Genomic DNA, 24,486 nt, shown 5'->3' with positions numbered 1-24,486 from the left:
CCCTTGGTTTCTGTGGCTGTTGGCTTCCCTCATATATATAACAAGCCCCTCATCCCCCTTCCCTTGTTATATATATATATATATATATATATATATATATATATATATATATATATATATATATATATATATATATATATATATATATATATATATGGGATTTTTTAAATTTATTTATTTTGCTGTTTTGATCAATTTAAAATATTATTGAATACGTTATTGCTTAAAGATAATTGATTATAAAAGCAGAAGAAAAAAGAACCACATGCCACAACCACAAAGAAATCCCCTGTGCCCCTTGGTTTCTCTGGCTGTTGGCTTCTCTCACATATATATATATAGCAGACAAGGAAAGGGTAATCAGGGGCTCGTTATAAATATGAGAAGCCAACAGCCACAGAAATCAAGGGGCACAGGGGATTTTTAATTGGTTTATTTATTTTGTGCTGTTGATCAATTTATATTACTGAATATGTTACCGCTTAAAGCTAATTGATTAGAAAAGCAGAAGAAAAAACAACCACATGCCGCCGGTGAGATCCGAACCCATACCTCTGAATTACGCGTCCGGTGCTCTACCGCTGTGCTACGGCGACGGCTGTCAAACTTCCTGCTTTCTGGGGTATTTATGTTTACAAATTACCTAACCTTGGGAGTGTTCACCAGCGCCACCCACGTTCTTAGGCGGCGGACGTAGCACGTCCTGAGTTACCGCTGATGTGACGTAGAACGTCATCGAACGGCAAGGGTGGAAGCTGTGTGAGAACCCTCTTATGCTTCCTAAGCCATCAAGGCTGCGAGAACCGAGGCCCTCGTTAAGCAATTAAGCAGACAAGGAAAGGGGAATGAGGGGCTCGTTACAAATATGAGAGAAGCCAACAGCCACAGAAACCAAGGGGCACAGAGGATTTTTAATTTATTTATTTATTTTGTGGTGTTGATCAATTTATATTACTGAATATGTTACCGCTTAAAGCTAATTGACTAGAAAAGGAGAAGAAAAACAACCTCATGCCGCCGGTGGGATCCGAACCCACGACCTCCGAATTACGCGTCCGGTGCTCTATCGCTGAGCTACGGGGACCGCTGTCAAACTTTCTGCTTTCACATGTCGTCAACTAACAATGGTTACACACGTCCGAGTAAGTGAATGCCCAATATAAGCTTTCTACACCCCGGCCACGCGACATCCAGTGGGATCCGCATCGAAAATTCGTACATACGGGGCAAGTGAGAAGCAGGTTTGTTAAAAGGCACTAGATGCGTATTTCTGCAATTGAAAGGACTGTGTGACATTCGGAAGGTATGAATAACCAGTATGAATCCCACGATTGAAAGCTCAACTACGAACCCTGTTCAAAGCAGGCAAAAGCCGACAATTACCAATATTAAGGCGGAAGCCTTTAATACCTCATAGTTGTAAGCAGGAGTTGTCGGTAGAAATGTCACGCTTTTCAATAGGCCGAAACGGTCGTGACGTTAGAGGGCGCGAATTTCAAACGGGGCCAATTGTACTTTGGCCAGCAACCATGGAAGCAATTAAAGGGATCGTATAGTGGTGCTCTAAGTAAGTGGGACTGAGTTTACTTAATTGCTTAATTGTCCGCTGATCGTAGTTAACGTTTCTAGTCAGACCAGATAAATAAATAAAACCGAGTAGGAAATTGGTCGGGTTTGGGAATCGAACCCCGGTCTCCGGAGTGCGAGATGAGCATGCTACCACTCCGCCATGCCAGCTCGATGGTTTGGAATGAATAAAGGCGCGTCTAGTGAATACGGTCTTTGCGTTCACTTCCATCTTCCTCCCTTTCCGTTACGGCGAGGTTTAGGTTTCCACAGAGATATGAGAGAGATACATTTCGTTTCCTCAAAAACCAATTTACCGACGAGCAAGGCGTGGAACCGAACGGGCGATGGCGTTCTATGGACTCCCTGGCAGCGTTGCAAGACGCTGACGTGTTTCACTTTTAGAGGCGAAGCCTAACATCTTAACAACGCATCGCTGACACAAGCAGCAACACTGCGCTTAAGGCTTTCGCCTCACCGCACTTTAGGTCACCAAAGTGCCCCCCTGAATTTTTTTTCGCCTTTGTCATTAGAAGTACCCCATCACCGTTATTGCTCTGTGTCCTGACTATGATGAAATCATTTTTTCTCAAGGCCCTTTGTAAGAATGTTAGTTTATAATCATGTGTTACTTACCTGTTATAGATCTTTCTAGCGATACACTTAAACGACCAAGCGTATCCAGAAATAAAGCCATTCAACGCAATAAGACCGATACACATCGTTGCTCCGTCACATATTCAATAAATAATGTTTATAATTCATTGTATTCTTAATATTCTGTTTGTTTTCACATTGTGTACGCCCTTCTGCTCGATAGAGGAAGGCGCAGAGCCAATTCTAGCCTTAGTAACCAGAGGCAACAGCTATTCGGGCAGCGGTTCTGCCAACTAGAAGTTCTAAACCGGTGATGAATAACGAATTATAAAACATTTTGTGTCAATCAAGATTTTTTTTTCAACAACTTACAGTGGGATATATAAATCTGTCGTAATCCCTGCACGTTTTCTTCGCTGGAGATTGCACGTGCACTTCAAGCAGAGGAGATGTGGCAACGTTCGTGAAATACCGAACATTCAGATCTACCGCAAGGAAATATTTTGCAGTCGGACTGGTCATATTTGTTATAAACTTCAGCATTCTCATCTGTTAAGAGAGAAGAGATGACAGCATAAGCAGAAACATCTTGTACATTGTTTTAGAACTGCAATAAGAAACAGCGAAACAGTAAATACCAAGATACCAAGGAGAAAAAAGCGAAAACCAAACACGTCTGTACACCATTCAGCAGATTTCATGCAATAGCTTCACGTTTCAACAGACTTTCGGGCAAAGAAATTTTTATCGCGTTCAGTCCAGAATGGTGGTAGCAAAATTTTATTTGTCAAGGAAATTAGAGGGCCACAAGCCCCGGGTTGTCCGCACGACACCAGTCACAGTTTAAACGTTCGTGTGGTCCACTACATATACGGCCTGGCTGACGATCTTCTTCCGGGTCAGAATGCTCTGTGTATTATGCGCTGTGTGGCCAGTGATTGGAAGCTGAGAATTTAGAGTCCAGTGCAAGCGCGCAGCCGGCACAGCTCACACCCAGCATGAGCCGCGCAAGAAGCCTGCGACTGCAGTGACGTTTTCCTGCCTTCAGTCAAGAAGCTGTTTAGGTATTTGCTGAGGTATAAAGAGTCAGCGCCCCTTTACCTGTGTAATGATCATTGCAACTTTGCATTTCCCCGAGTGTGTCAGCTGTTAATTACCGACATTACCATTGTTGTCATCATACTGACCAATAGCAGCAGTCACGTCAATTTCACTGCTGTATGGAGTGGCTCTCATTGTTCACTTACCCTGTCCTATCTACAGCGCGCGCCTGAAACCGCCAATGATTTAAAATTTTTACCGCCTTCGCTAACAGCTGTAAACACTAATTCGGTATACTTCTCTGTCTTTCACATTCGCCGCCTTGTTTGCACAAACAGCAAGTGCTCCTTTCTGTACATTTCATAACATGACCAACTCACTGCCTTCCCTTAAGTTTATCTACAAGGCTATAGAAAAGCCTTGCCTTGACGTGGACGTTTTATGCAGTGAGGGAAAGCTGTCGCCAAAATCTTCAAGAAATGCTGCAACCTCATCTTTACTGAGAAGGGTGTGCTATGTAATACCGAGAAGAAATTTAAAACTGAGCAGTCGCCAAAAATGTCGCAATATGTTACAATACGCGGTAAACTGTACAGCTTTCAGCGCACGAATAGGGCAGGTCAATCATGCTACTTATTTTAGGGCTTTCAGTCGAAACATTGGCGTAGCCACCGATTAATCAGGGACGTCCTGCTGGTTTCTTGCCATAGCATATCGCCAGGATGGTGTGTGGAAGTAGCACACAGACGGACATGACGCTAACCAATGGGGAGGTCCGACTTTCACTGCTTGTGATCGCGCCGTGTAGTGTTCAGCCAAATGCCGCGCACAGGAACGGAGCGCTTGCGCTCTTCTCTCTATAGCCTCTCTTTGAGCATTCCTGCAGTAAAGATAAGAAAAGCTGGCCCACTCAGGCGTTCGCGCCTACACACCCAGCCAAAGTGAGCTCAAAGGCTTTAAAAGAAAACGCACGCCTGTCCGTAGCGGGACACTTTGTGGCCTCCTGAGCCAGAAAATAACAAGAAATTAGGGCATTAAGCATACACATTACTTTAATAAAACGTCAAAATAGTGTACATGACAATGAGGGACCGCATTATCACAGCACCAACATCACTTCGAGTGGACAACTACAGCTCCGGCGGCAGCTAGGAGGACTGTGCATCAGGTGGTGACAAAGCTCAAAACCAAGACGAATAATGCTGGGAAGCCGCTAAATCTGAGAGTGATTAACGTAACTTCTACTGTTTGGTTCCAGTTTTGATGCTCTTGTCTATTTGTGTGCTGCCTAAACTTACCTTATCACCAACCAGCTCAGTTATGTGTCCATCGATAATAACACCTGTATTCGTACAACTGGAGGATAAAAAACAGAGTTAAGACCAAAACGTAAAGGTAGAGGAGCAATAGACAATAACAATAAAATTACTGTAGGCCGTATGACTATGACAAGGTAGTGAAAACACATAAAGCGTAGAACAGAGGACAGAGGATGCTTCGGGATACCGCAGTACAGCAGCCATCAACTGCCATTTAAGCGGGAGAATTACTGCACTTCTCAATTTGATGTAGGTATCCCTTGACCAAGCTTTCATTAGTCGGATAGGTGAAACGTTTAGGACATCTGCATCCCAGTATAGCAATGGCCATAGTTGCATAATGTCGTCGTAAGCAATGACCAGAGGTTCACACGTCATTTACGACCAGTGTACTGAACGCTTGTTAGGGCCGCCATTTTCGCCAGTGCCGTACAGATATATCTCAAGAGTTTTCGGATGGTGCTCATTGCGTGCGTGAGACTGCCTTGTGGACTTTATTATCGACCTAGTCAGAAGTTTCCGATATCATGGCGTGGTTTGTGCTTTTTCGTGAGCCTTAAAACAGGAGGTAAATGAAAATCTACTATATCTCTATCTCCAGAGTCATTCTATAGCAGAATGCCGTCGCTCACCACGCTGGTTTGGTAGCTGTCAATGAAGCACGAATCATCCCAGGAGCTGATGGGTTCCACATGACAATCTCCGGCATATCTGCCCCGCTCGGCTATAGAAGTGGTCAAAATCATAAATGTCACCATCCTGTGAAGAACATTCAACATTGATGGCTATCGGGCAAATTACACACTTCCATTTTTCTGAGGAATTTCATAGTTACAAATACCAGACTGGTTTACTTTTGTCACACAATCAGATTATACCCACGAATTAGGTCTCCCAAAGGAAAAAATCTATAGAAATGACACTGATACCTAATAAAGAAAAGAGTACAAAATAGAGCAAGCTTTAAACTGCCATTTTTGGCATGATAGAAAGCATTTAACGCTCTTCAACATATCTTGCGAAAATAGCTGTACATAAACGGCGCACATGGAATAGCATTGATTTTAAGTAAAAATTTTCAGTGATTGGTATCACTGTGTTAAAGCTAACGGCATATCATCTAGTCAAAAATCTTATACGCCGTCTCACACGGCTCTAATTAGGGCCATACTTACTTCTAGTCTGCATTAATGATAATACTTTAGTACCTAGTTACGCATAAAGAGTATTATATGCTGACAACAATATCACTTTTAATGGCTTAAGGGATGACTACTGTCACGTTGTAGTGACGGCAGTCCAGCGGTCACGAAAACACAAACAAGACTTGGAAACGAAGCTCTTTATTTGGGCTGACTTGCGCCCGCAAAAGAACTGAATCACTTGGCGGCGGCGTAAGCAACAAACGTGCTCGTCAGTCGTCGAACTGCTAATGTCCGCCGCTCGCGGCATCGATCAATTTAAAGCCGCCAAGGAAACTTCCAGATAGCAGGACAAGATCATCTACCGTAATCTGGAAAAACCTAGATGCAGCCTTTCATGGCTGCGATCAATCGAGATTAGACTGGTCGCTTCTCACGTCACGAACAAAAATAACAGCCCTTTCCTGCAGCCTTGAGCGTGAACGAACACACAATACAATGATACGTGGCATTACCTCCCTTCCAAAGAAGCATCGTCTCGATGCTTTAAAATGAAAATAAACACGGAGAATGAAAACTTCGAGTCCTTTAGCGTTCATAATATGGCTTCAGGCGTACGACATGTACGACTCCGGGCGTGGGCGCCGTCGCTGAGATGCTGTCGTGCCATCGGGGATGACTTCATAGTCGAGGTCACCGATGCGACGGAGAACCCTGTACGGGCCAAAGTAGCGTCGCAGAACTTTTCGCTCAATCCACGGCGGCGAACTGGCGTCCATATCCAAACCCGATCACCTGGCTTGTATGCGTGTCTCGTCGGCGCAGATTGTAGCGTCGGGCGTCGCTGTGCTGCTGGTCTTGAATGCTAAGCCGCGCAAGTCTTCGGACTTCCTCGGCGCGATGAAAGTAGGCGGCGACGTCGACTTTGTCTTCTTCGGAAACGTGCGGGAGCATTGCGTCGAGTGTGGTCGTGAGCTTCCTGCCGTATACCAGCTGGAATGGAGTAAACCTAGTTGTCTCCTGGGCGGCAGTAGTATAGGCGAAGATCACGTAGGGCATAATAGAGTCCCACGTCTTTTGTTCGGCGTCGATGTACATGGAGAGCATGTCTGCGATGGTCTTGTTCAGACGCTCTGTGAGTCCGTTGGTTTGCGGATGATAGGCAGTTGTCCTCCGATGGCTTGTCTGGCAGTACTTTAAAATGGTTTGCGTCAGCTCCGCTGTAAATGCCGTCCCCCTGTCTGTGATGGGCACTTCGGGGGCGCCGTGTCGCAGGAGAATTTGTTCGACAAAAAATTTTGCCTCTGTTGCGGTACCATTAGGCAAATCTTTTGCTTCGGCGTATAGGGTCATGTAGTCGGTGGCCACGATGATCCACTTGTTGCCTGATGATGAAGTCGGAAAGGGGCCGAGGAAGTCCATCCCCATTTGCTGAAAGGGCTTTGTTGGAGGTGGTATGGGGTTCAGGAGACCGGCTGGTCTAATCGGAGGCGTTTTGCGTCGCAGACACTCACGGCACGTTTTCACATAATGGGAAACGTCGGCAGCTAGCCGCGGCCAATAGTACTTCTCCTGGATGCGGTGCAACGTGCGAGCAATCCCGAGATGCCCCGCAGTCGGCTCATCATGACATGCCTGCATAATGTCTTGCCTAAGATTATTGGGCACGACAACATGTACTGTCCAGTTGGACGCGAAGTTCTTCAGGAGGACATTATTGTGAATGACGAAGGACAACAGTTGGCGCTTGAATCCTCGAGGAGGCGATGCAGTCTTGCCTTTCAGGTAATCAACTATGCTTTGCAACTCAGGATCGGAGCGCTGCTGCTGCGCGAAACTGCTGGCGCTTACCGGTCCTATGAAAGCATCGTCGTCTTCTTCTTCGTTTGCTGCGTCGACGGGGGCTCGCGACAAGCAGTCAGTGTCGGAATGCTTTCGGCCAGATTTGTAGACTACAGAGTACAGTTATGTCGAATTCTTGAAGACGCAGGCTCCAACGAGCAAGGCGGCCGGAGGGATCTTTCAAATTGGCTAGCCAGCACAGAGCATGGTGATCGCTCACAACCTTGAATGGTCGTCCGTACAGGTAGGGGCGAAATTTCGACGTGGCCCAAATAATGGCGAGACGTTCTTTCTCGGTCGTCGAATAGTTAGCTCCGGCTTTCGACAGTGAACGGCTAGCGTACGAGATAACTTTTTCCTCTCCACCATTTTTCTGAACGAGCACCGCTCCTAAGCCCACACTGCTTGCATCGGTATGGATTTTATTTTATTTATTTATCAAGTACTGCCAACTGCCTCTTGGCAGTCAAATCAGGAGTGGATACATTGTTCTTGAACAATTGCTAAGGTGAGTTTAACAGCGGCAAAGAAAGAAAACATGCTATTGACATGTGCACAATCAAAAAACACACAAAAAAAGAAAGAAGGAATACACTTTGAAAGGCGGAAGGCAAAGCAAGAAGCGTTGTAAAGAAATACTTGCAGCATCATAGATGAGATGACACGGCTGTAACAAAAGATTCAACTGAGGGCATGTCAGCTACTTCATAGGGTAAGGCGTTCCACTCAGCTGTGGTTCGAGGAAAGAATGATGAACGGTAGGCGTTAGTTTTAACCTGCGGCATTACAATTGTTTTGCTGTGCTTGCCTCTCGTTTTCCTGGATTCGTTGAAGTGCATGTAATTATGAAAATTTATTTTGACATGGTGGTTGACAATACTGTACATCATTTGTAGGCGGTGTAGTTTGCGGCGCATTTCTAGCGACGGGAGCCCAGCTCGTGTTCTCAGGTCTGAAACAGAGATACTTCTATGGTAAGCGTTAAAAATGAATCGAAGTGCTTTCTTTTGTACCCCTTCAATGTGATTGATGTTTTTCTTAGTATGAGGGTCCCAAACAGTGTCAGCGTAATCAAGAATTGGCCTAACGAGTGTCGTGAATGCTGCAAGTTTTGTTGCACTAGTGCAGTGCCTCATGCGGTGCTTTAATAACCACAGCTTTTTTAGTGACGCCGACACAACATATTCAACATGTGCGTTCCACGTTAATTTGGAGTCAATTATAACACCAAGATATTTGAAGTTGTCAACCCGCTTGACATCAGCATTGTTAATTTTGTAAGTATATATTAACGGTTTTTTCTTTCTTGTGACCATCATGTGGGCACATTTAGAGACATTTAGGTTCATACGCCAGGATTGACACCAACTGGTAATTGCAGAGAGGTAATCACGTAGCACAATTTGATCTTGCACAGATTCGATGACCTGGTACACGATGCAGTCATCGGCAAAGAACCGGCATTGTACAGAGGAATCCAAAGACAGGTCATTTAAATAGATCAGAAAAAGAAGAGGTCCAATTACAGAACCTTGTGGTACACCGGATAATACAGGGGCAGATGAAGAAAGTGAGTTTTCAATGCAGACATACTGTTGTCGATTGGATAAGTAACAATCAAGCCAATTCAAAATTTGTTCATTTTGCAATACACTTTTTAGCTTAAGTAATAACCTTTTGTGACAGACTCGGTCAAACGCCTTTTCGAAGTCGAGGAACAGTATATCAATTTGCCCACCCTGATCCAAAGCTACCATGAGATTATTAGTAGTGTGTAGTAGTTGCGTAACCGTGGATAGGCCACGTCGAAAACCGTGCTGTCCCTCAGAAAAGAAATTATTATTTTCCAGAAAACTGCTTATATGCTTAAAAATAAAGTGCTCCATTACCTTGCTAGCGGTGCACAGGAGCGAAACAGGCCTGTAATTGTTGACACTAGCCTTATCTCCAGATTTGTGAATAGGGATGACCTTAGCCAGTTTCCAATCATCGGGAATGGTAGCTTGATTCAAACTCTCGTTGAATATTATGAGCAGGTATTTCTAGCACCATTCTGCGTACCTAAATAGAAAGTTGTTGGATATTTCGTCTGGTCCGGCAGATTTTTTTGTGTCTAAGTTTAACAGTGACGAAAAAATGCCTTGTTCCGTAATAAAGAGGTTCGGCAGCTCATATTTTGGGCATACATATTCAGGACTAAGATTGTCAGCTTGTAAAAATACGGAAGCAAAATACGCGTTGAAAGCCTCGGCAATACACTGAGTATCAGTGGTCTCGGTACCGTTCAGTCTGACTTTGGTCACCGGAGCTTTTTTGTTTGTTAAATGCATCCAAAACTTTCTTGGCGCGTTTGTAAGAAAATGGTGCATCTTAACGTTAAAAAAGTGGTATTTAGATAATTTAATTTTATTTTTAAGTTCAGTGCGCAATGACTGTAGCCTTGAGCGAGTGGTGCAAGAATTGAGGCGTGAACAGCGTTTTAGTTGACGCTTTAGGTGCAGTATGTCCCGAGTAATCCATGGACGGTGGCGAGGTGCTTTCTTACACTTCATGGGAACGAAATTCTTAGTGCATTCATGTACTGAATGTTTAAAATGCTTCCATAAATCGTTGACGCTAAAGTTTCCCAGCTTGTGTTCTTCAAGAAAGGAGTCAAAATCCTGTTCTAAGTAGTCAATCATTCGGATTTCGGTTTCGGCGTTTTCATCAAAGTGCTCGGGCACAGGAGGGGACTGTAAGCGGCGCTTTAGCTCTTTGAAAGCATCCTCTTGCGGCATTTCCCATTTAAAAGGCACGTCCGCCTTGGTAAGTTGGATCAAAGGCTCAGCGATGCGCGAAAAGTTCTTGACGAATCGCCGGTAATATGCGCACAATCCAAGAAATCTCCGTGTAGCTTTCTTGTCATTAGTCTGTGGAAACTCTGCGATCGCAGCCGTCTTCTGAGGGTCTGGGCGAACTCCATCCTTGCTTACGACGTGACCAAGGAAAAGCAGCTCCTCGTAGGCGAAGTGGCACTTCTCTGGTTTCAGTGTTAGGCCTGAAGACTTGATTGTTTCCAGCACTGTCCGAAGCCTTGTGAGGTGGTCTTCAAAGCTTGTGGAGAAGACAACAGCATCATCTAAGTAGACTAGAGAAATTTGCTACTTCAAGCCTGGGAGCACCGTATCCATTACTCGCTGGAGCGTCGCTGGGGCAGAGCAGAGGCCGAATGGCATCACCTTGAACTCGAAGAGTCTGTCTGGTGTGATGAACGCAGTCTTTTCGCGATATCTTTCGTCGACTTCAATTTGCCAGTAGCCGCTCCTTAGGTCCATCGATGAGAAGTACTTAGCTTTGCACAGCCGGTTCAATGTATCGTCCATGCGGGGGAGGGTGTACACATCCTTCTTCGTAATGCTGTTCAGGCGGCGGTAATCGACGCAAAAGGGAAGGGTGCCGTCTTTCTTTTTCCCTAGGACGACTGGTGCTGCCCAGGGGCTCCTCGACGGCTGGATGACGTCGTCGCGAAGCATTTCCTCAACTTGCTTGCGGATAGCTTGGCGTTCTAGCGGCGATACGCGGTAGGGGCTCTGTCACAGTGGTCGGCCGTGTTCGTCTGTGACAATGCGGTGCTTGGCAAGCCGGGTTCGTCGCACATTCGATGCTGATGAGAAGCAATCGCTGTACATTTGAAGAAGACTGCGTATTTGGTCTTGTCTGCTCCGTGGTAATGCTGGGTTGATATCCAACGTTGGTTGATGGCGTTGGTCAGATGGTTCTACAGGTTGGTCGGGCAGGGAAAATATGTCTCTGATGTCTGCCAGCTCGTCGAGGAAAGCGATCGTTCTACCTTTGTTTAGATGCCGGTATTCTTCGGTGAAGTTGGTTAGCAACTCCTGGGCTTGGCCATTTCGGATTTGGGCGACTCCCCTTGCGACGGCCAGTCCTCGATCCAGGAGTGGCTGGGTGTTCCCCTCGATGACGCCTTCGGCAGTTTCGATGTCTCCAGTACCTATGCAGGCGAGGACACTCGATCGGGGCAGCACGCTCAATGCTTCGTCGAGGACGTTTAAGGCAACGTGATGAGTTGCGCTCGTCGCAGCAGGTATGGCGTTCTCCGTGGAAAGCTTGATCGACTTAGATCGAAGGTCGATGATCGTCCGATGTTCATTCAGGAAGTCCATTCACAAAATCACGTCTCGCGGGCATTGCTGTAGGACCAGGAAGGTTGTAGCATAGGTTCTCCCATTTACAGTAACTCTCGCGGTGCAGCGTCCTGTAGGCGTAATCAGGTTACCACCTGCGGTGCGGATCAGCGGACCATACAGAGTTGTCACTTTCTTCAGTCGAACAGCGAATGGCCCGCTCATGACAGAGTAGTCACCTCCCGTGTCGATCAAGGAAGTAACCGCGTGACCGTCGACCGTAACTTCAAGGTCACTTGTTCGCGTTTTTTATTGCACGTTGTCTATGGTGTCCGATCTCGGCTTCGTCGGGTATTGAGGTTGCTGTGGGCGTACTCCGACGTTACTTCTATGGGAAGCGGTAAAGGCGTCAAGTCTGGCCGCGTCGTCGTCGCCGTTGGTGTTGTCGTCGAAGTTGTCGTCGTAGGTGTCGTCGGAGTTGTCGTCGGTGGAGGATCTTTGTCCTTGCGCTTAGAAGCATACTCACCTCCAGAGGCTGCTTTATTCAGTTTAACCTTTGGGGGATGGGGGAGCGTCCACGCACGGCGTAACCTCGCTTAGGAGATACAAAGCGTAGTGACGATGGCGACGGGGAACGTGATAGGCGGCTCGGCGATGGGCATTCTTCCCGACGCAAAAACTCTTCGATTTCGGATGGTCGCTGGCCGGGTCGGGGTCGTGGAGCGTCGTAAGAGAACCCTCGGATGCCCACTCTTCTGTATGGGTAGTGCCGGAGGACGTGACCGGCTTCGCCGCAGTGGAAGCATAGTGGGCGGCGCTGGTCGAGAGTTCTCCACTCGTCGCATTTCCTTGGCTGTGTGCGACGTTTGTAGGACGGGCGGGTTGGGGCGAGAGGGCGGTGGTCCAACGCAGCTGCCTGAGGGCTATTATTGCTTGGGTCCCGTCGTCGAGGTGCACGACGGCGCACAGCTGCGGCGTAAGTCATGGCTAGGGGCTGCAGAGGCTGAGTGGATGTCGGCGTCACAGCCAAGGCCTGTTGAACCTCGTCCTGGACGACGTCAGTGAGCAATGAAAGCTGCGGCTGCGTTCCCGTTGGCAGCAATCGTCGGAGCTCTTCTCGCACAACCTGACGGATAACCTCCCGCAAGTTATCTTTGTTAACGGTGTCCAGGCATCTTGATGAGAAAACGCGCTGCTGGCGGTCATATGGCAGGCTCTGGCATCAAGTGTTTTTTCCATGGTGGATGCCTCTTTGACGAATTCCGCAACGGTTTTCGGTGGGTTCCGTACGAGGCCCGCAAAGAGTTGCTCTTTAACTTCTCGGATAAGCAGCTTGACCTTTTCTTCTTCCTTCATGCTCGAGTCGGCACGCCGGAAGAGACGCTTCATCTCCTCAGTGTACACTGCAACGGTCTCGTTTGGGCGTTGTATGCGAGACTGTAGCAGCTGCTGGGCTTTCTCCTTTCTCACGACGTTCGCGAAAGTCTTGAGAAGCTGCTCCTTGAAGGTTTCCCAGTTCGTGAGGCTAGCTTCCTCATTCTCAAACCAGATTCTTGCTGGTCCCTCCAAGGCGAAGAAAACGTACCTAATTTTCATGGCGTCGTCCCAGTTGTTAAAGAGAACCACACGGTCGAACTGTTCCAGCCATTCTTCGGGGTCAGCACCAGGCGAAGCGTGAAAGGTTGGTGGCACCCGGGGCTGCTGAAGAACGATTGGAGCCGTCGTCTGGGGCAAGCTCATGGTGGACATTGCTACTGGCTTTCGCTTCCGGGTAGGGTCCGGCAGAATCACGAACTCAGGTGCATCGCCTTGCAGACGTCGGCTTGGGCGGTGGACAGGACTCAGGTCCTGCGGTAAATAACTCAGAGGGCTGGCGTCACGACTTGTACGGGGTGTCCGGAACATGGGACGCTACCCAGCACCTCCCCCAGATGTCACGTTGTAGTGACGGTAGTCCAGCGGTCACGAAAACACCAACAAGACTTGAAAACGAAGCTCTTTATTTGGGCTGACTTGCGCCCGCAAAAGAACGGAATAACTTGGCGGCGGCGTAGAAAAGAAGTTTATTTTTTTCTAATGTCAACAAAAATACAAAGCAAAACTGCTGAACTCATTGCTCTGGGGCGCGATTACGAGTTTTCGTCTCAATTTTGAGACTCTGACGTCAAAATGACGACACCGCAAGATGCGAACGCGAAGACAACCAATCAGCGGTGGCCAGTGAAGTCCCTAGCTAGGGGCTTTAGCGGCTAGTAGCAGGGATCCACCCAGGAAGCATTTATTTGCGCAATAGGGGACCGTATGCAAACGTTTTGCTGTAAACAAGCCGTTAACAAAATGAACAATGTTTTATTTTCCCAACAAACTATGTTTCAAACCTAACAACATTAAGCAAAACAAGAAGCGTCCTCAGTTCTGCAATTAAGTTTGCTCTTCAGTCACTTTTGCTGCCGCGAGGGTGCACTGACGCTGGAAAAGCGTCGGCTAGGTGGCGTGAGCTGCCGCCTGATTCAAAGGATTCAGCTACATTCAGCCTTATCCCTCCACCCACATATTCACCCATCGTAAACATGGCAGCCAGAAAAAAAATCAGCTGATTCGACGGCTGTCCTCTTTTTTTACACATTACGCAGAATCAAAGTACTGCGCAAACGTCTGAAGTGCGCGGAAAAATCTGTTTAAAGGCAGTGATTGCTACGAGCCTGCCGAGATCAATTTGCAAGGAGCGCTTGGCTCGAAAACCGGCGAAGGCAGCTTTAAGGCAAGTTCACACTGGCAAGTTGCAATCGTCGCGCTAGTATTCTAGGCGACCGATTTCGGTCAATTAGTTACGGTTTGCGAAGCACATGTAAAGCGGAGAGGGAGCGTAATAAATCGATTTAAGCCTGTCGCGCGACCTCCGCGACTCGCCAGTGTGAACTCACCTTGCTGCTATCGATGGCAAATGTGCTCCAAGGGCGATGCGTGATTCTATTTATTTTTGTTCAGAAAATACCCGGCTACCATGAATAATCACACTGCACCAACTGCCGACATACGGAAGCAGACCGGTGCAGCTGATGGAAGCTTGCAATCTCACTGCGGGAATTAAGAGCCGGCACGCCCGGTCACTGCGGCAACAATCACTCTTCCGCCTCGTAACCAACTCATGCCGCCCGCTTCGGGTTAAGCACTTGTTATTCGTGTTGGTGGTGCCGTTCCGTTCGGATGATGCTCGGATGACGCCGCCGGGGATACTGCGGTGGCGAAAGTTTATGCGAAGGAAGTCCACCTTCGCCGCCGCCTTGTCTTGAGGGGTCTCGCCGGAAAGCGCGCACCTTCTTTGACAGTGGTCTCCGCAACTCACCGCAAACAATTGCACAGTCGGTTGGGCTACGCCGACGTTTACTTCATTTCCTACGGTGTCTTGAAACCCACCGGCGGCGAAGGCGCGCACAGGCACTTGCCGCTCCACTGACCGCGCACTCACCCGCACACCTCCAAGTTCAACGGCGAGTTGTCGCACAGCCATTATGCTCCTTCCTATGTCAAAACGTCGAAACAACTCGTCCGGCACGTCAAAACCGTCTTCATGCACCCTCTTACACCGCTGCTCGCGCGGCTACAGTGTACTAGCGCGGCCACCGGCCATGTAAACAACCGCCATTTTCTGTCTCGAGCGGTTTGAGATCGCCCGTTCTAGTCACAAAAAATCGTCTCAATCGGCTCGCATAATTAGGCAAGCAACGTCACCACTTCAGGCGCACTTCTGACGTCGGCCGGTGACGCAAAAAACCAATATGGCCGCTGGTCACGACCGACCAATAGGAACGGGGCAAATGAGACACTTTTTGAGACACTTTCCGATTGAGACGATTTTGAGCAACTCGTAATCGCGCCCCTGATCAGCCAAGCACATGGGCTGTGACGCAACACTGAGCACGTCAGTAACGCAGAAAGACGTTAGCAACAAACGTGCTCGTCAGTCGTCGAACTACGAATGTCCGCCGCTCGCGGCATCGCTCAATTTAAAGCCGGCAAGGAAACTTCCAGATATCAGGACAAGATCATCTACAGTAATCTGGAAAAACCTAGATGCAGCCTTTCATGGCTGCGATCAATCGAGATTAGACTGGTCGCTTCGCGCGTCACGAACAAAAATGATAACAGCCCTTTCCTGCAGCCTTGAGCGTGAACGAACAAACACTATGATCCGTAACTACAGCGCAAACGACAGGACAGAGATGAAGAAGGGACACCACACAGCGCTGACTCACAACTAAAGATTTATTGGATGCCAGCAGGTATAAATACCGCCCTGGCGGCCAGAAAGAATGCAGTCCACATTTACATGCGTGACTGACATACTAGTATACCAGTCACGTGCTTGCTACGAAGCAAATCACATGCGCGAGAATACAATATAATCAGTGAGCAAGCACTTATCAATATTCGCAATCAAGGTATCGTCTTTCTTTTTCTGACAACGCGACAGATGAAGCACTGATGCATTCTTCCGACAGCCTAGCTATTAAGTGAGCTTCAATGATCTCCCTTGCTAACGAGTCACGGTTCTTTTCTAACACTGCACTTTCCTGATAGTTTGGCGCAGACAAAGGTATCATCGTCATCTTCATTGCCTTTGCAGTGCCTGCAATGTTTCGCCACGTGGCCAGAGATAGCGACACGGGAGACATTATACTCATGCTCTTTGAGTCTTTCATTTAAACATCGGCCGGTTTGGCCGATGTATCGCTTACCACAAGACAGTGGCAGCGAATATACCACCCCTTCCTGGCAAGGCACAAACTGTTTTTACATATACCACCCCTCCTGTGCCTTGCCAGGAAGGGGTGGTATATTCGCTGCCACTGTCTTGTGGTAAGCGATACATCGGCCAAACCGGCCGATGTTTAAACGAAAGACTCAACGAGCATGAATATAATGTCTCCCGTGTCGCTATCTCTGGCCACGTGGCGAAACATTGAAGGCAATGAAGATGATGATACCTACTCTGTGCTCCAAACTATCAGGAAAGTGCAGTGTTAGAAAAGAACCGTGACTCGTTAGCAAGAGAGATCATTGAAGCTCACATAATAGCTAGGCTCTCGGAAGAATGCATCAGTGTCAGAAAAAGAAAGACGATACCTTGATTGCGAATACTGACAAGTGCTTGCTCACTGATTATATTGTATTCTCGAGCATGTGATTTGCTTGGTGGCACGTGACTGGTATACTAGTATGTCAGTCACGCATGTAAATGTGGACTGCATTCTTTCTGGCCGCCAGGGAGGTATTTATAGCTGCTGGCATCCAATAAAACTTTAGTTGTGAGTCAGCGCTGTGTGGTGTCCCTTATTCATCTCTGTCCTGTAGTTTGCGCTGTAGTTATGGATCATCGAAAACCCCAACTCGCCCAACAAATGCTTTTGTCGAACAAACACTACAATGATACGTGGCAATACTTAGAATCAATTGCTGACGCGCAACTGCTCAAACTGCTGTAGAGGCTATTCAGTAACTAACTGAGCTAAAATACAAGCTGTACAAAAATACAGTCTTCAACCCAATAGTCACAGGAGATTGCGCCACAACACAGGTTGCGACCAGATTTTGATAGAACAGGTAAAACGAGAAAATTATTTACACGTCACTCTGTGAAGAACTTTCATGCACCAAGCATGTTGGTAAAGTGAAAGCTGACTATACCATTTGTAATTTCCGGAATTCCATTGCTGACTGATTAAAACAGTTCCTTTAAAATTATCTTATTTACTACAGGCTACAATGTAAAATTATACTACCAAAGTATATGCACCAAACCATAACTTTGGGAAGACAATAATAAAAATTTATGCATAAATAAAAAAGCACTGTGCATATTTGACAACTACAAAGGTGATACACGTAACCTACGAGGCCTAAATGCACAAAATGAGATATGCCAAACGCGAACCAGGTTTTTCGGTACAAACTGCTGCAGTAGATCTAAGAAAGCAGACTGCGTGTACTTAAGCAAAAAGCCCCGCCGCGGTGGCTCAGTGGTTACGGCACTCGGCTGCTGACCTGAAAGACGGGGGTTCTATCCCGGCCGCGGCAACCGAATTTCGATGGAGGCAAAATTCTAGAGGCCCATGTACTGTACGATGTCAGTGCACGTTAAAGAACCCCAGGTGGTCGATATTTCCGGAGCCCTTCACTACGGCGTCCCTTATAGCCTGAGTTGCTTTGGGACGTTAAACCCCAATAAACCAAACTTATGCAAAAATACTTTAGCACATAGCTAAGCCGCAATCTGATGAGGCGGGTACCAAATTATTTCTGCCAAGTTTTAATTTATCTGCCTACTAAACCATGAAACAGATCTTGCGAATGAAGAAACTTTTGGTGAATGCTGTGTTACTTATATATTTAAGAATTGTAGTATCAAATGTTTTACCACTAAAACTGATTGTTTACAACGTTTTTGCATGGCCGGCATAGCTTGCGCTTGCCACTGTATAACTGCGGCTTTGTCTAGCATGGGTTTTGCACTGCAGGTGTATTGGTTTAAATTTACGGTTAGGCATATTGATGGCGCACTTCTTGCAATTTTCGCATTTCATGTTTGTTGCCAATCTATTCTTCTTGATATTTGTACAGCTGCAACGGAATAAGAATGGCACAAGTTAATCATGACCGGAGCGAAAAAATCGCGACACGCGGCGCTATTGTTGCCGAGTACACCGATAGCGATTGTGTCAGAAACATTGCATTTCCTAAAGCGGGGATGGCCGGCTGAAAGCAGCCCACCTAGACATTCGCCCATCAAAAATGCAACGTCGCAAACGAACGCCTGTAGATGGATGTCTTATCAGCCAAACCATGTGCTAAGGCGACTAAGCACATGAGATGGTTTTATTTATTTATATTTTTTTGCGCTGGCGTGGCGAGCAACGTTATCTTAATCACCGTTTTCCTTTAAAAATGTGCTGGGGAAGCACTGTGAAGAGTGGGGACGCACTGGCAAAAGTAATGTGTGGCAGCGCCTGCTTTCGGATGGGCTGCTGTCTGTCGGCCACCCCCCCTATGGAAAGTGGAATGTGCCAGGCACTCTCGCTATCTCGCATACAGCTACGATAGCGCCGCGTCTCGGAACTTTTCTGCTCCGGTCATGTGTGACTTGTGCTAATCTTTTTCCGTTGCAGCTGTACTGCAGTCCGAGAACGTTAGGCAACCTCAGGGTTTTTATTTCTTAGCCTTGGTGTTCTCTAATACACTATCAAAGCCACAAATAAACAAAGAACAACAAGCTATCAGGCAGCACAAACTGTCGGCCCAATATTGGGAGAGAGCTGACTATTCTCGCCCTATATATAGGACCAATACTGACTTCTTTGACGCCATATTGGCATAACCATTCTGTATCATATCCAACAATGGCCCTACTCATCCGCTATTTTCCCCATATTGGCTATGCTCTGTTACATCATCTCAAATATTGGCCCTAAATGCGCGCGGTTGTCTCTATATTGGCAATGCCGCTTCATTACACCTTTAATGATGGCCGTACTTGTCAACTGTAGCCCCAATAATAGCAATGCCACTTCACTAGACCTTCAACGATGGCCCTACTTGTCTGCTCTTACCCCCATATTGGCAGTGCCACCTCTTTGCACCTACAATGATGGCGCTACTTATGCGATTAGTTAATATTCATTCCCCAAGGCAACAATTTTAGGAAAGCGGCGTCTTTTGTCATTATGGTATGTGGTGTAGAGGGCAAAGAAACTTTGTTGCTTTCAATTTTCATCCGACATGGGTGAGGAAAAAACACCGAAACGATCTTTTGCGTGTGCCTGGAAGATGCGCATCGCTGTGCTTCGTTTTTTCTTCTTCTTCATGCAAGCTCAGTGCTTCCCTATAACTATAAATGATACGGTGTGATCGAAGTGGGTATATAGTTTTACCACAAACAAGCGCAGACAACCAATTTTCTTACTTGATGCTCATTTGATGCGTGCAAGGGCGAGTGACGCTGCCTACTGCACTGAGAGCAGTCTAGGAGTGGGAAAAGGATGTGTTACATAAACAAAAATAAAAATTATTGATCCCCGTTCTCAAGAAGCGAAGCTGTTTTTCAAGCTTTCCCGAAATAAGGAGATTAAGAACATTAGCACTGCTGTAGCTATAAGAGAATTAGGTGGGCGACGACGAAGACGCGTTAACACGGACTCCTTGTATATGAATACCACATTCAATAGGTTGGGGCAACCAAAAAGAAATACAAATAATAAGCCCCTGCCTTCACCACGTACGTACAACAGGCTTAACCCAATTGGAAAATAAAAGAATAGGCCCGTAGGCAAATTGTACCTTCGCCACCCGAGGGTGGAAAAATAAAATAAAACGGAAAAATGCTACTGTAGCGACCCACAACCGGGGGAGCGGGCCCGGGGAGACTTCCCTGACCTCCCCTGGGAAGTAGCGGAAGGGATGGGCAAATGGATGGGAAATTCGAAATTGGTTTGGGTTGTGGGAATTGGGTGGGATTGGGGACAGCAGGGATTTTGACCAGATTTGGTTTGATTTGATCCTGAGTTCCTTTTCAGGCCTCCTTGAAGGGCGAGCACTCAGTCCACCAATAGTGGGCCCTCGGCGTCGAGCGTACTCCCACACCACAGAGAACGTTTTGTGGGCAATCTCCGACCGCCTGAGACAGAGAAAACCTACAGGGGCTCGACTAGGATCCCCTCCCCCAAGCCAGGTTCCGCCACACCGACCGTCCAACAGTACTAAGATGACGGATTTTTCACACCACTCGTTCGGTGCTTCGGCTCTTACTCCACTGGTACTCGCACACGCAACAGTTATCCTTTCAAGGTTTTCGCGGCGTTCGTGCCCACAGACGATCGCCCCTGGCATAGTATGTGAAACTGCAATCCATTCTCCCACGCTTTCATGGTTGAAGTCTCAATTGATGTCCGCAGTTATCATCACATGCTACCCCAAGGTAGCATGTTGTCTCTCTGCGATTTCGCCGGGTCTACTAACCGTTACTCAGACAACCGCCGGGCTTTCCCGCTTTTCGGAGCTTACTGGCCTCCTGAGCGTGTTACTTACTCCATCACTTTCATGTTTTCGGGCCAAAGGCGGCTTCCCTTGTACTTTTTGTTTTGTGCTTTTTTGCATTGTGTTTATTGTGCCCCTCCTGCCAGGACCCTTCACTGAGCCTGCAGTATGTCCTAAATAAATAAATAATAAATAAACAAAGCTTGGTTCGCCCAGCCGCATGCCCCCGCGAGGCACCGAGCTCTTCGTGATCGGAAACCAATGCGTCCGCGGCTAGGTGGTACGCCCTCGTACCGAGAGGGAACCGTGTGACTTTCGATTTTGCGAATTTTGGAACGACCGCGTCTACCCGGGCGATCTCGTCGCTCGGCAAAACGACTAAGTCAGAACCGCGTCTACCGAGGCGCGAACACCAACGGCAAAACGACTAAGTCCCGACCGCGTCTACCGGGGCGGCCACGCCAAAAGCAAACAAGTCGTTCTGGTCACCAGTTCTGCTTTTGAGCCGGATTCCACGTGCCCAGTCCGTCTCCCTTCTCGGACCTGCCCTCCCACTTATGCAACGGGCATCGTGGGCGCGACACGCTCACAATGTCGCGGAAAGTCTGCTGAACCTTTCCTGGGGATTCGCAACCCCAAGAGTGGGTTCCGGCGGCTCCACTCACCGCTGTGCGTTGCACGAAAACAAAACCTAGCAGCCGAAACCGCACCGGTCCGTATTTGGTGGCGAGGGGGGGGGGGGGGGGGGGGGGGGGGGGCACGGGCAGGTTGTACAGTCTGATTTCCCCCCGGCATGAATACCACAGTAGCACATCGTATTTCCTAGTGTATCACGCGGAGGGGACACGACATGCTTGCGTGCACCACATCAAGTCAAGCGAGAATAGTGGCCTCTTGTCCAGGGCACGCTGCGGGAACGCAGCCGCTCACTTCTTGAGAGTGTTCTGCATGCTTTGTTATCCGTCTGAGGGGGTACTGTGTAGGCGCCTAGGGAGAAGGAGGCATGCCGGGAAAGCCAGGGCGCCTGGATGCGCAGGGGAAGGGGGGGGGGGGGGCGCACACATCTAGGCGCCCTACCAAAACCTGTTTCGGCTCACAACAGCATACTTTCACCTTGAAATGTGTTCGGAAACTAATATGGTTCTTGCGGCTTTGACTCTCGCCGACCTTTTTTTTCTCCCGCAGGAAAAGCGACGAAGCACTGGGACGACTTCTGAATGCCAACTGTCACAGCGAAATGTCTAGCGCAGAGGAGTGTACAGAATGGTGACAACTTCATTTTTCAGCTTCGACAAAATAGATTTGCCAAACGTTGACTACCTCTTCAATCAGCGTGGTGGAATGTTGTGTGGTCCGATTCATATTGCGTTCACTACGACATCGGTCGTCTATTGCTTGTACAAGATTAGTATTAGAAGCGCTTATTCTTCCACAGCAGCGGGCCTCTCAGGACACATGTAATATTTCCGTGCCGTACCCCTTTGTCTTGGTCACTTGCAGGCATGCAAGAAAATGCGGAATTCCTGGTCCCAGCGAATTTTACCCCACGTCTGTGAATTAATCACCCATAGACTATCAGAACAGTGCTTTCGTGTGGTTTTCAATAAGAGTTCCGTCTCCCATGTTGCATGCATGCGAAGCGACATCAATAATCTGCTTGCTTAAAAAAAAAGTGTACTCAGTCTCCTGTTTTCATCACCGCATTTTGCAAAACTGTGCAAGCCATCTTTGGAAGGCATATTTTATTCCATGCAGAAAAAAAAATTGCTCAAAGCTGTTCAATGGGGAGATGCTCCCACCTGTGCCATACTTTGCTGGAAAAAAAGGCAAACAACCAGCTCGCAATATAGACACGTAATTTTGATAGTAAATATAAAAATATATTCTTTTGTATTAAACACTATATTAACCTTGTTTGTAACTTCTAATATGGTTGTATTTCAGGGTGCGACACGGCAAATTAGGGTTATAAATTAGCCGTACAGTGGAAGAGGAATTTGGTAAATTCGATTCCACATTTTGCAATGTGGGGATTTATATTGAGCCTCATTTAGAAATTATTCTTTAAAAATCTGTTGCTAGCACCATCTCGCACACTGTGCGCCATAAAATTGAATGTGTTATTTTAGTTCTTGTCTTTTTTGTGCGATGGTTGCGCTTGCACTGATGATCGCATCATGCATCTCTTTGCAGCTTCGATGTACAGTGAGGTCATCGCGCCAGAGCTCGGCGAAAAATTTCGTTCCGGACAGTGCAAAAGTTATCTTACAAGAGGAATGCAACGATTAGTGCCGGTAAGACTCATCGGTTCAGCGGCTCCGGCCAGAGTGCATCTCACGATGTAGTGGCACCGTAGATGGAATAAATTTTATTCCTTGAATCCTTTCTTCCTTTCTTTCTTCCTTTCTTTTTTTATTCCTTTCATCCTTTCTTTCCTTCTTTGCTTCTTTCCTTCTTTCTGTCTTTCTTTCTTCCTTTCTTCCCTTCTTCCTTCAATTCTTTTATGCATGTCCGCTGGCTGCTTATTTATAAAATGTTACATATACAAGCTCTAGCTGGTAGAAAACAAGCACAATAAGTCTGCATTATTCTTCGTACAAAAGTCAGCGCAAAACACGACACTCACAAGAAAGGTGGACAGGACAACGCGCTACTGACAACTGATCCTTTATTGGAAAGAAACACGTAATATATAGGCACACCGTCACACCACTTATCAGCTGCAGCAAACGTCAGAATGATGTAAAGGGTCAAAAAAGCGATAAAAGACACAAAGACTGAAAACACGACATAGCTAAAAACGATAAAAAGCGGCGAAAGAACATTAAAAGCATGACACGTGGTGTATAAGGCCAAAGACACATGACTGAATGGAATCCAACAGGGTGATAAAAAAACGATATTGTATAAAAAACGTAACAAATGCAGTAAAAGAAAATACGTGAAACAAGAAAAACCTGATAAAAAAGCCTGTGCGCTGAACACTTGATATTACATTGGGGGGGAAAAAACACCTGTACACATGCTCTTACTAAGCGCACAGGCTTCAGCGCACAGGTGTTCAGCGCACAGGCTTTTTTATCAGGTTTTTCTTGTTTCACGTGTTTTCTTTTACTGCATTTGTTACGTTTTTTATACAACATCGTTTTGTTATCACCCTGTTGGATTCCATTCAGTCATGTTTCTTTGGCCTTATACACCACGTGTCATGCTTTTAATGTTCTTTCGCCGCTTTTTATCGTTTTTAGCTATGTCGTATTTTCAGTCTTTGTGTCTTTTATCGCTTTTATGACCCTTTACATCATTCTGACGTTTGCTGCAGCTGATAGGTGGTGTGACGGTGTGCCTATATATTACGTGTTTCTTTCCAATAAAGGATCAGTTGTCAGTAGCGCGTTGCCCTGTCCACCTTTCTTGTGAGTGTCGTGTTTTGCGCTAACTTTTGTACGAAGAATAATGCACCAACTAGCCCAGCAACAAGTGTTACTTAAGTCTGCATTGTTGTTGGCCAATCTACATGTATCAAAAGGTTGCTTGCAGTCGTGGATGAAAGCTTGGCTCTTGTGGAGAAAAACAAATTACAGAATACATAGCAAGAGGTCGGGACCACCCGCCATCACATGCACTTTCCAATTCGCCTTGCAATTGATAGCCCACCTCTAAATGATATTCGCAGTACATCACTGAATTAGTTTATAATAGTCAGGTCCTCTCCGACGGTGAAGAGAAGGCAACGTGTCTTATTGACTACTTTCAATCTGTATATTTACCGACACACGACTTAAACAGTGTACCGCCTGTGAGCAATGTCCCTCCAATGCAGTC

At 46.9% G+C, this 24,486-nt stretch overlaps 1 protein-coding gene across 1 annotated transcript in view; it reads right to left on the bottom strand.

The window, feature by feature from the left end:
• Nucleotides 1-24,486, bottom strand: part of LOC149325418 (uncharacterized) — an 85,891-nt gene that overhangs the window by 37,461 nt on the left and 23,944 nt on the right. The window contains exons 4-5 of the mRNA XM_089563192.1: nucleotides 5,156-5,282; nucleotides 2,536-2,712 (exon numbers count right to left, since the gene is read on the bottom strand). Coding sequence (XP_089419318.1) covers nucleotides 2,536-2,712; nucleotides 5,156-5,282 — 304 coding nt within the window. The remainder of the gene's footprint in view (nucleotides 1-2,535; nucleotides 2,713-5,155; nucleotides 5,283-24,486) is intronic.

The sequence above is a fragment of the Amblyomma mixtum genome, chromosome 10, assembly GCF_055824585.1.
Source record: "Amblyomma mixtum isolate Tamu chromosome 10, ASM5582458v1, whole genome shotgun sequence".
Classification (NCBI taxonomy): domain Eukaryota; kingdom Metazoa; phylum Arthropoda; class Arachnida; order Ixodida; family Ixodidae; genus Amblyomma; species Amblyomma mixtum.
Note: the sequence above shows the minus strand (reverse complement) of the source record. Positions and strands in the feature narration are given on the sequence as shown.